This window comes from Chiroxiphia lanceolata, chromosome 3 (assembly GCF_009829145.1).
Source record: "Chiroxiphia lanceolata isolate bChiLan1 chromosome 3, bChiLan1.pri, whole genome shotgun sequence".
In the NCBI taxonomy this organism is placed as follows: domain Eukaryota; kingdom Metazoa; phylum Chordata; class Aves; order Passeriformes; family Pipridae; genus Chiroxiphia; species Chiroxiphia lanceolata.
In genome coordinates this window covers 63,013,525-63,026,217 of record NC_045639.1, presented here as the reverse complement: position 1 = coordinate 63,026,217, position 12,693 = coordinate 63,013,525, and the positions used below count along the sequence as shown (strand labels likewise).

Sequence of the window (12,693 nt, the reverse complement as noted above, 5' to 3'; positions counted from 1 at the left end):
GGAATTTGAAAACACAAACAAACGGTGTGGGGAAATCCCAAACAAAAGCAAAATAAAGCCCTCTTGCTACAGATTCTCCGGTAAGCGAGACGCTAAACTTCCTCCAAATTCTTCCCAGAAGGGATTATCGCCGTGCTTGGCTCCCGGCCCTGCAAGTGCCCTCGGCGCACCCGTGGAGCCCAGAGGGACGGGGCGGCCAGGGCCGCTCGCCCGAACGGGCGATACCTTTGCCGGGATTGGAAAACTCTCCAACCCGAGCTCATGTGCCCGCTAAGACAACCCACAGCACCCCAAGAGAGCGGTCAGAGCTGCTCGCCACCGCCTGGGGCTCTGGAGTACGGGGCGGGGGGCTGATCCGGCTCCTATCTTAGGGGCCAGGGGGAACAAGGTCTTCCCAAATGCCTGCTGAGACACGGACAGCGGGGCCGCCTCCTGCCTCCCCTCCTCCTCCGACGGCATGGGAGGGCTAGGAGCCTGACAGCGCTTCTTTCCCCCGGAGGGAGAGCTCCGAGGATACCCAGGGCCTCGCGCCGCCGGCATCTCCGCGGCTCCGCTCTCCGCTTGCTGTGATCCGAGAGCGGTCAGGCCCCCGCTGGGCGACCGCTCGCTCCTCCACACGGCTCCGCGCCTCGGCGGTGGGCGGCCCCCTCCCGTCACCCTCGGCAGGGCGGGCCTTGCCGGGGGCGGGCCGTCGGGCTTGAGGCTGTGCCGCGGCGTGGGAAAGCGCCTCAGAGAGGATTTGCTCTGCTGGTGGTGTGGTGCCGTGCTGGAGCCCCCCCCCCCCCCCGGATTTATTTATCTCTGCCCCCGCCCCGGCAAGAAGCTGCGCCGCGCCCTGTGCTCACGATGAAGCGACCTTGCGAGGAAACTACCTCAGACAGCGACATGGACGAGACTATAGATGTGGGGAGTGAGAACAACTACTCGGGGTAAGTGGGGCATCCCTGGGACCGCCGCCTCTGCCGGTGGCACGGGCCGGGGTGCGCGCCGGGATGGGTCAGGGTGGGCGGGAATGCCGGCCACCCCGTCGGGGGAGGTGGTGGCCCCCTGAGGGGAGAGCGGGGTACTGTTGTGTCCCCCCCGGTTAGCTGGCAGCTCGTTCTTAGCCCACCGAAAATTAGCCCCGCAGTCTGACTGCCCGAGCCTCGAAATTACGTGAAGCACTCAAGTAGCTTGCGAGCCGTTCCTTAGCTCCGCTTAATTTGCCATTTGCAATCAGATCCTTTCCAAAATCGATCCTGAGCGGGCCAAACAAGCTACGGGAATCGGCGCCAGTGGAAAACGATCCGTGGAAAGTAAGCAGGGATCCACAGCAGTTGAACTTCAGCAAACCCGCTGTGCAAGCCGAGGGCGAGCAGTGGTGTTTTGCCCAGGCAGGGCCGAGCTGGGCTTGCTGGGCGCACGGTGAGGGGCTTTAGGGCTGGTCCTGCCAATTTAGAGGCTTATGTACCGGACCTCCGTCTCATGCGCACCAGTAGCCAAATGAGTATTAAAGGCTAGTGGGTTTTTTTCACTCGCTTATGATAAAATAAAAGCCTTTTCGTACTCGTGGGTAGTACAGGTTTAAAAGTGGATTTTGAATTCTGCTCCCGATGCCGAACGATGCAACAGACCCGGGCAGGGCAACTGGCATCGTACTTGAGCATCTATTGACTTGCATAGCAATAGGCAGGAACGTCAAAACCCAGCAGGCCTGGCAGAGGTTGTGTCATAGTGTACATGCACTTACCACTTCTGTTGGCATTTAGAGATGGTTCACCTGGGTTAGGGCTCGGTTCTTCAGCCTGTACAGGCTTTATAGGCAAAAGGATTTATATGCAAAGAAAATTAAAGCCACTGTGCTGGACCGTGAATTGTCTCCAGGAAAGGACTTCATTTCCAATAGAATGTTCTGTCAATTCAAAATATATGCTGAGGCAGTCAAAACTGAAATATCTCTCTCTTTAAAAATACTGTGCAATAAAAGGAGTGTTTTCTAGGCATTGAAAACGGCATGAGGAGGACTGCATACATAATATGGTGACCTTGGGTGTCTTCAAAGAGTTTTGTCAAGTTGTGCAACACCTGACATACTTTTATTGTTCCACAGGCAAAGTAATAGTTCTGTCATTCGATCTAATTCACCAACAACGACATCTCAGATCATGGCCAGAAAGAAAAGAAGAGGGGTATGTTGCATTTAATTGTTTTCGTATCTGACAATTTGCATGTGTGCTGTGCTTTTGACCTCCAACATTTTTTATAAACTTAATGTGTTTTGTTTTTTTGGGAATAGATTATAGAGAAAAGGCGCCGTGATCGTATAAATAACAGTTTATCAGAGCTGAGGCGGCTTGTGCCAACTGCTTTTGAAAAACAAGTAAGCCCTTTTTTTTTTTTTTTTTTAAATTCTATATCTCATCTGGCAATGCTAGTTCTCTTGTAAATCTCATTAAAATAATACTGTATGTGTCCTGATCTGGCACAAAGCAGGCATTTCAATAAAATGCTTTGTTGTGGCAAAACTATTAGAAACATAATTCATTATAAGGCTGAGAAACATTTCCATTCTTTGGCTTGTTTTTCCCTTAAGGGTAACTGTGTTCATGTTGCCTCTGTTCTTTCAATGAATTCCAGTAGTGGCTTTGTTGAAAATGTGCTTTATTCCATATTTTTTAAAAAACTACACAAACACGACATAACTCTCCCAAACCTGTATGTACATTATCCTTCTGTCTAAATCTTTAAATATAATCTCCTTTGCCCCTACTTTAAGAAACCTTTATTTTTAAATCTTGTCATTGCAAACTAATCAGTCCAGTTTCCTTAGAAGGGAACAGACAGTCTGGATTATTCACGTTTTAAAATAACTCCTTAGAACCAGAGGTTCTAGGAAGTGGAATAGGCCCATGTTTTGTGGGCTAGTGAAGTCAGTGATATATTCAGACTTTCAGTGAGAAAGTATTGAGCAGGAAAACTGGAAGGATCCAGCTAACTTTGGCTCGACTCTGTGGTCATGAAATTTTAGACCAAAATCTTAGAATATAATCTGTTCTTTTTAAAAAAGGCTTTTTGGTTTTGCCAGTAAAATTAATTTTTTTTCAATATCTTGATTTTTATTTTTTTGGGCTTTGATTCAATATTTAGTCTTGTTCCTGTTTTTCTGTATGTGTCTGAAGATCTATGGATGTGTGCAATTGACACTGTGTTTCAATAAAAAGGAAACATCTGAAAATAAATAACCTGACTTCCTTGTAATAGTAAAATAAAAAAAAACAGAAAATAAAAATCTGAGAGCAGGACTGGGAAGTGCTGGATGCCAGTGGTAACTACGTGGCAAACACTGCACCGTATTAGGCCTGTTCCATCCCTGGCCTGAACAAAAGCTGGCTAAAACTGAACTTAAGTATTGGTGAGAGCATCACTTGTGTCACCTGCAATATGATTTTAGTAACTGGTAGTTGTCACTGTGCCCTTGCACTGGTACTGGCAAAACAGCGACAGAGATATTTTCAGCTAGATAAACAGGGGCAAGAGACAACAGTTGTTTGTCCCATTTTATTGTTTATTTCTTGAAAACCACAAACATTATAAAACAAGTCCTACAAGAGGCTTTGGAAATTACCCAGCGCCATGCAGTTTTTAGCTATTAGTCACTCTCGCTGAGACAGCTTGTACTGTGTCTATGGAAAAGATGAAGTCTGAGAAAACTGCAGGATGTAGTTACATGTAAAATGAGGAATTCTGACCAAAAATTAACACGCACACCAACCTTTGTATGAGCAAAGCATTGAAAGCAATAAGCAGATTGAAAAAAATTCATTGGCGTAAAAATGAGCACGTACTGTATTTGGATCAGAAAATCCCACCATTTTTCTGCAATATGCCAAGGACAAAGTCATCAGTCCTTTTCCAGCTCCTTGACATTCAGCTCACTGGAGTTTCCAAGCTGGAGGTTTAGTTTCGCTTCCGCCTCCTTCCCTTCCCAAATCACAGCGCCGCTCTCGAGACCATAGCAGAGATGGGTGCTGTGGAGGAGGGTGTAAGCCTTGCCTAATATGCACACGTGCCAGCTGGGTGAAGCTGAGACAGTGAGGTTGCCCAGATGATAACTAAGAGAAAGAAATTTGCTTGCAGGATGTGATCCACCGATATCTGCCTCTTGTTTTAGCTGATGCCAAGGGATGATCTCTTCCTGGGAAATAACATTTGTGTTGTCTGGGAGTGCTCCAGATATTGAAGGGAATGCTACCGGGCAAAATAGTTTTATTTATATATTAATACTACCTTTTGAATTGTATTTTGTACTTTTTCAGTACCTGTTGTAGCTCTGTGAGCCACCCCTAGTTTCAGAAAAGATTTTAATGACAGAGGAGCTACACCCTTGCTTTTTCACAGTACTTAGTCCTTACAACTAGGTCTCTCACCAACTTAAAATACTGTGGACTGTGTAGCTGTTGTTTCAGTTGAGAATGAGAATTAAATATTCAGCAGCCAAATAACGTGCTGAAAAGGAACAGGCGATTAAGAGAGGGATAGTGCTGGGTATGTGTCCGCAGGGACATCTACCGGTAATAGCACAGAAAGTAACGTTGCAGCAGGATCTTCATTGATGACCATACGGACCCGTCCTGTCAGCTCTCCATTTGTGTTTGTCATTAAAAAGAAGTCCGGGAAGTTACATATTTCTCTCATTTCATAAAGATGTCATCCTACAATACCTTCAAGGCCAGAGCCACACTGAGCTATAGCCCTAATAAAGCAAAATTCTGCTGCTGCTTATGTCACTAGATAGGAGATGGCATTAGTTCTTAGACAAAGTCTGGAAAGCAGATGCTCACGAAAGAATTAAGCTGAAAATGTCCTAATGATAGGGGAAATTGAAACCATAAGGCTGAGCTCAGTGGAAAGTATATCAAATTAAAGTTTCTAGTACCCGTAAGCCTTTATTTATATGTTTCTCTTATCTCAAAGGGATCTGCCAAATTAGAAAAAGCGGAAATACTGCAAATGACAGTGGATCATCTGAAGATGCTGCAGGCGACAGGAGGTAAAGGTAAGGAGCCAATGATTTCTTTTTTAATATTTGGGGAAATCTCAGCAAAAAAAAAAGTGCTTTGAGGAGCTGTGATAGGCGTTTCCAGATTAAAGGAGTGGAAATCAATGCTAATGGCAGGATTGAACTCGTGGGAAAGAACTACTGGGACAAAAGAAGCACTTGACCCTGGGCTTGTGTTTGCTTTCATAACACTGTGGGAGTAAAGGCTTCATTCACAGGCAGCCCAGTCAGAGATTTGTTTGGGGTTTCCAAAGAGCACTGAAATCTGCACAGGGAGACAAAACAAATACACAAACACCAAACATAAACAGAAGGTTTGTGGCAACAATTGTATAGCACAAAACCGATGCTAAACCTCATTATCCAGCAGCTATACTGAAGGAAGTGGACGGAGAAGAACTTTATTTTTAAATATTTTCTTTGTTCTGGAAAGACTTTTCCGTGCCAGGTTAGACCGTCTCATTCACCAGAACAAAACCCAGTCTTGCTCTATACAGCTCCAGGTATCTGATAAAGCAGACAGACAGGAGGCTAGCAGTGCTCTCTGCACTCATATTTCTACGCCACGTCTGCGTGTCAGAGGCCTGGGTAGCTCCCTGTTAATGGGTGCTGGTGTGACACAGTGGCTGCACCGGCTGACCCGCTAGATCAGCCGACTGCCGGGAGTCGAGCGTACCTCGCTTGTGCAAGCTGACAGTCCTGAAGCTGGAGGCCAAATGATTTCAGCCACCCACGAGGTGTTCTGTGTAGTCATGATTTTGGAACTTATTTGGAGCGAAAAACTTGCTGGCGTCCACATCCCATGCCATCAACTGTGATCATTGTTCAAATTGTGGTAATGAAAACCAGCTGATTCTTCATTCACCCACTATGCCATATAGGTAAAGGCTAGAAAAGAAGCTGCTGCTTCTTTCTTCCTTTTTTTGATTAAAGTTTTTAGCGCATGATTGAATTACTGCTTCTTTCCGTACCTTGCAGCAATTACAAAACTCAACTTAGAACCAGTGCATGCATAACAACAGATGGCTATAGGAAAGCACGTTGAAAGCTGGTGGTCTGTTAATTGTGAAAATTAACACCAAGCTGATATATGTTTTTTCTACATGTTAAGGAGTTTCTCCTAGGAGTCCATTTAAGCTTAAACTTTATGGGTGACTCGTTCAGTGAGAGATGAAAGGAATATTATTGCCCACCAGGTAACAGACATGCCTCTGGATTCCTTGGAAAATGTGCAAAATTAAAAAAAGAAATTAATGTATATGTATAGAAAGTCCTTGAGGAAAGCACTATTTAGTTGGTAAAGCTACACACTTGAAAGTTATGAAACACCAGAATTGATCACGCTTGTGCAATCTGGACTTGGATACTCTGTGTGTGTGCGTGAAGGTGCCGTCTCTAATTGCGTGGTAGCGTTCCACAAGCTCTGTCTCACTCAGTGCACAGAGCAAACAGCACTCGTCTGCTGAGGGAAGTGGTGGCTGTTTCACTTCATCCTCCCTGTGCGACGTGTGGTTCAGCTATCCCAGCCTGACCCCCACTTCACATGGCACATTTTTCCTCTGAGGAGCTGCAGCAGCTCCCACCCCTCCAGTGTTGGCAACAACAGCAAGAGGGCCAGGAGGTGAACCCAGTCAGAGGCCTAATTTAACAGGAAGCTTCCTTTCCCTGCTTCTCCACCCAAAAAAAAGTATATGAGGGATTTTTTTATAACTGGGTCAGTTGGCTCAGCTAGTGAGGGTGGGAGCCGTGGGACAGAGAGAGGTGTTGGCGGAGGCCCAGCCTCTGGCTGCTACTAGACAAGCTGGATGCTGTTAGCAGTCCCAGGTTCCGTGGTCTGGTCTCTTCCTTGGTCAGCCACTAATGCTATGCATCTTCTGCCCAGGCTAACTCTGGCACACCTGTAGCAGTGCAGGGAAGGATGAAGCATTGGGGCGTGGGGAGAAGTGATGCAGGCTGATTTCTGCAGCTGCCTCTCACACTATGGTCCATAGTGGATGGCCCATCCATGTAATACCTGATTGCTTCACAAATCCTACAACTTTGTCTTCTCCTTCTGTCCCACAGATAAGAGTAATCTCACTGCACGAATTAAGAAAGTGTAAGAAAAAGAGGTTTGAGAATTAGTACTGGGCAAAGTTTAAGCCTGCTTTCCTGCTTACTTAATGTTTTACTTTGCTGCTTAAGTAACAGTTTTAAATATAACTTCTTAGGATGTTTTTAAAGTAGATGTGCGGTTTTTTTGCAAGTGTAGTTATTCCCACTTCATAATTCATCCTGTGAACAGGAGTTTTTTGTATCAGCAAAAAAGTCAGTTTCATCGTTTTTCCCATGGACAAATGCAGGAAGGAGAAATGGGTCCTGATACCCTTATTCTCCCCCGCATTAAGGGCTGGGGAGAATTTCTCATCCTCCTCCTCATGCAGAAAGGAGGACACCCCGGATGGGAAATGCATTGGGCTCGACAAGTCAGGATGGTGTCCGCCACTCTCAGCACACTGAGCCTGAGGTGGGCATAGTGGAAGGAAACTCAGTGTGGCTTCTGACCCTTCTCTGCTTTTCTGAGCTGCCAGGATGGACAGGCAGATGTCTCTGAGGACCTGTGCGGACTGCACGTTTCCGCCGCCCTGACGCAGGTGCGGGCAGTGGTCTCTTGTTCACGTTGAGTTATTATTTTGGCCTAGGGCCAGGGCTTTTTGCTGACAGTGCAAGCATGCACGGGGAGGAGTGCTTTGTCAACAGTGAGTTGCTTGCTGAGACCTCAATGTGGTTTTATTGCAGATTCACTGCAAATTTAGCTTGAGTGACTGATATCTGGGTCAGTAGCATGGGTTTGCGTAGCTCAAATGACTTGTGCCCTGTGTGCAGCGCAGATGGGTTACCAGGACAGCTGAAGTAAAACCAAGACTTCCCATTTGCTACAAAACACTGGCATGTATGCTTGTAGGTGGTGGTGGAGGATGTTCTTGGGTTTTGGAAGGAAATGAGAAAGAATATTTTTAAGTCTCTCTCAGAGGGGGGAAGCCAGAGAAGGAGAAACCTGGAAAAGATAACCATCAAAATATAATGGAGCCTGGGAGTCCCAGCTCTCATCTACCCTCTGTTTTTGTGTCTCGGCCACCATAGGAGACTGAAAGGGAGCCAGGATCATCAGGGCTTTGGGATGGCTCGTCACAGAGCCAGCAGCTCAGACTCAGAGGAAGCTGGTGACAATCACATCCCCCACATCTCCTCCGGTCCAGAAGGAGGGACAGAGGGAGGCTGGGAAGCCCTGGCTTGAGCTGAGTGCTCTCAGGACTCCCAGGCTGGCTGACTTGTGGCCAGAGCTGGGAAGCGGTTTTGGCTCTGCGTCAGCCTCTCTGAAGCCGCTGGAGGTCCTGGAGCCTCCAGCCTGGCTGACTGGCACCCGAGAAGGTACCCTCCTATCTCCCCACTGCTGGCATGCCTGGTCTTTGTTTCTCAGGATTTCACTCAAACTGAGGCATTTCCACAGATCATTTGGTTGCAGTGGACCTAGCAGGAGAAAAGCTTTGAGAAATTAGTGCTTGCTGACAGGAGTCGTCTGCCCCTCATGCTCGCTGATCTGCTGGCCAAGCCAGAGTTTCTCTCGGGTTCAGATGAGTGAGATGGACTGCAGCAAAAGTGCCATTGTGATTTGGCAAGAAGGGGTGTATAGCTGGGCACTCAGTGATGGAAACGCTCCTTTCTAGCTTGCAAATTTATAGAAGTGAAAAAAGCCATCTAAGGTGCTAGCACTTTTCAGAAAGGCAGATATTATTTCATGACAGAGTACGAGGTATTGCTGCCACATTCCTCCATAATAAGGGCACTTGATCTTTATATATGGACACACATCACTGTCATGCATACCTAAAAATTTTCATTGAAGGCAAGTGGAAAAACACCATGCCAGCTTGGGAGTGAATAGGATATTATTCCCCCAAGGAGACTACATTTAAACTAAAATTGGAAAATTGCAAAAACTGGAATAGGTTTTTTTGGTTGAAGAGATGCAACTTAAAAACAAGATTTTATGCTATACCCTTTTAGAAAGAGCGTATCATTTCATGTGCATTTAATAAGACTTTTGTTTTTTTCAAATGCTTTTTTGTCCTGGGCCTGTGAGGCTCCAGTTGCTGTTTGTTGAAATACCTCATGGGCCATATGACTGTCAGTCTTCCATCTCCAAATTAGCAATGGCATTACATAAAACGTTTTCTCAGTAAAGCTTTTTATTGTGTGTGTGCAGAGTCATCACAAGATGTTTTTAGTTTGTAGTTAAGTAACACCGTATGTCATATTGTCTTAATGACTCTCTGAAGTAGATGGGACCCCAGCAGTTACAACAACTATCTCACAATGTCAAGAAATAGTTTGAAGCATTCGGATGAATGCCAGTGTAGGAAATAAAAGGCAGGGTAGTACATGCAAGCTCTCTGATCTCCAGCCTGTTTCTTTGTGTGGATAAGCATCTCATTCACACATACAGGATCAACACTGCACTGCAGCAGCTTGCCGAGGAATTTCAGGAAAGGCTGTCACGTATCTTTTTAAGTGTCTTATGGACTTAGTTCTTTTCATGTGTATATTGTCTGCATAAACAACTGCAGCCTATTGCATTACAGGGATGGTGACAGAGATGGTTTACAGATCAGAGAACCAACTTCTCATATTCCACATCTTAACCCATAAATGGCAAATGGGTGATGGGGCAGCTGAGCCAGGACTGGCTGGGCTGTTTCACCTAATATTGGCTGGGAAGCCAGCTCCACACTCAACACATCTTTTGCCCTCCCCTTGCAGGTTATTTTGATGCTCATTCCCTGGCCATGGATTTCATGAGCATCGGCTTCCGAGAGTGCTTGACAGAAGTCGCAAGGTACTTGACTTCAGTGGAAGGTCTCGACACATCTGACCCCCTGCGTGTTAGACTCGTGTCTCACCTGAGCACCTGTGCATCTCAGAGGGAAGCTGCTGCCATGACCTCCTCCATGGCCCACCACCACCACCCCTTGCATCCTCACCACTGGGCAGCTGCCTTTCACCACCTCCCAGCCGCTTTGCTGCAGCCAAATGGACTCCACGCCTCCGATGCCGCCCCATGCAGACTCTCCTCAGATGTGCCCCCCCATGGTTCCGCCCTGCTCACGGCCACCTTCGCCCACACCGATGCCGCCCTCAGAGTTCCCTCCGCTGGCAGCATTGCTCCCTGTGTCCCTCCTCTCTCTACCTCCCTCTTGTCCCTCTCAGCTACTGTTCATGCTGCAGCAGCAGCAGCTACAGCTGCTGCCCAGAGCTTCCCCCTCTCCTTCACTGGCACCTTCCCCATGCTTCCCCCCAGCGCGGCTGCCGCTGCTGTAGCTGCGGCAACAGCCATCACCCCTCCGCTGGCTGTATCGGCCACTGCCAGCCCCCAGCAGGCTGGCAGTGGAGGCAGCACAAAATCCTACCGACCCTGGGGGACAGAAGTTGGAGCATTTTAACTCCCCCCCTCTCTCCTCCCAGTCCAGCTCCCTCCTCTCCCTCAGCACACGCACATGTGCTCAACCCACGTGCCCACACACACCCCCCCACGCATGGGCCTCTGGGACTTGGTGTGTCCTTCCTGCTCAGGATGCCCGGGTGGCCGCCTTCACCCAAAGGGCCCGAGAGGTGCCGGCAAGTCCACCGAGGAATGGCACAGTTATCTTCCTCACTGGGGTGCTGGAGAGGTCATGGGCACCTTCTTCTTCCCAGTTTGTCTTGCTGGAGGCACCTTGAGGGACCAGCAATGGCTTTCATAACAGCATACCGGCACGTAGAGGTTTCCTGTGAAATACTTAGGAATATGTAGACACTAGAACTAATAATTCTCCAGCTATGCATCCTTGTTTGGCAGAGAGTGAGGGATTGTATCTACCAGGTCTACTCAGGCTAGAAAAAGAGTTTAAGTTTCATAAGTGCCTGACATTGAAAAAATAATAAATAAATATATATATGTGTGTGTGTTCTGCTAAAAGAAATAACATTGCACAGGTATAGAAATGGTATGGGGGACAAATTCTGCATTCAACTTCAGAACTCAGATACATTTCCAAGGCAGAGCGCGCTCTTGAAGGGGAGAAGGTTTTTTAGCCAAAAGATTGCCCAGGAAGAATGTTCAATTTGACAGGCCTAGTTGTCACTTCCTTAGTTCACTTTCTTTGTACAGACTTGCTAAATTGTGACGTCTAGCATAGCACTGGCAAAAGCAATTATCTTATCAGTGCTGGGATTAATAAACGTTTCAGCGCTGCCTGTGAGCCCTGAGGCACCCATTTTTATGGCTTAAACATGGTGCTAGCTCTATCTGCACAAACAGTGTATTTGTCATGCACCCAGAAGTAACCACCTATTTAAAGCGTGCACACTTGGATACAGTTGATTCATGCCAATACAAGAGAGTCAGTGTTGCAAGAGTTCAATTTAACTTATTTAGCTGTATTTGGACATTTATGTTTAGCTGATTCCATGTAAGATCCCTCTCCTTTTCACTATCAGTTTCTGGGAGAATGATCACTCTGGGTATGAATGAAGTTATGGTAGGGACAATTTTTAAATTGGCTATTAACATGCCAACATTGTAATGTGGGTTTGATTCCAAACCAAAATGAATGTATTAAATCGATGTAAATTATTTTGTCAATACCCAGATAACTAGTGCTGCATAAAATGGTTTGCTTTCATTTTCTATTACAGTGACTTAAAATAACATAAGTATTTTAATACATCCAGTCAAGAACTAGAGATTTTATGTAAAAAAAAAATAATAAAAATAAAGCACAGCATGTATTATTATGCACTTGATTTCTCTGCTGTGTGGAGAAAGCAATAAGCATTGAGAATGTTAAACATTATGCAAAATATACTTTAAAATATTTGTTTTAAAAATACTGTACCTACTCGGTCTTTTATGCATTACCTTGTTAACCTTTTTCTATGCAAAAGTCTTTACATATCACTAATTAAACGAAGTCCTTTTTGACTGCGTTTTATGGATGATTTGTTGCAGTTTTTGTTTGTTTTTGAGGAATACTCATGGACTCACAATTGTTTTCTGCCACTGGTAACAAGCCTGTTGGCTGCTCTGTACTCTTCTGCTCCCCTTGTTCAGTCAGGAAGCCTGTCTCATACAGTGTGCTTTGGAATAGGCAGGAAAAAGCAGCAGTAAAACAGCACTGGTTTTCAGGCTTGTAAACTGGTTCTGCCTTGACAGTGTGTTTAATGATGCAAACCTATCCGTCCATCCTGGAGAGCCCCAAAAATCATTGGGGTTTTTAGGTTCAGCTTTCCTTCAGATCCACACTAAGGGTTTGGAAGGCAAAAGGTTTAATTGACATCGTTAAATATACAGAATGAGAGGACGTGGGTTTTACCTCCAATTTTGATCTTCTAATTTGCCAGTTCTCACTGAGGCAAGGGTTTGTTATTGTTTCATCTGAGACCTGCAAAGCCCCTCTATGGAAGGTGTGTAAAGCTCTGTTTAAAGGTAGGAGCATGAAGTCTTTCATGTCTGAATGCCCAAGTTACAGCTGACAAGACTGTGGCACAGAAGAAGGGTGATCACCCTACAGTCAGACAGATATTTCACCTGTGATCAAAAGCCTCAGCAGCCTCAGCTCGGTGGCTCACTCCCTGTG

The 12,693-nt window shown here is 46.2% G+C and overlaps 1 protein-coding gene across 1 annotated transcript; it reads left to right on the top strand.

Annotated features, from left to right (window-relative positions):
- The first annotated feature begins 702 nt into the window (after window positions 1–702).
- Window positions 703–10,746, top strand: HEY2 (hes related family bHLH transcription factor with YRPW motif 2). Its single transcript, XM_032682741.1, has 5 exons — window positions 703–929; window positions 2,090–2,168; window positions 2,276–2,359; window positions 4,954–5,035; window positions 9,839–10,746. Exons 1-5 carry the CDS (start codon window positions 847–849, stop codon window positions 10,516–10,518), a joined length of 1,008 nt encoding a protein of 335 aa, XP_032538632.1. The 5' UTR covers window positions 703–846; the 3' UTR covers window positions 10,519–10,746.
- Window positions 10,747–12,693: the final 1,947 nt, after the last annotated feature.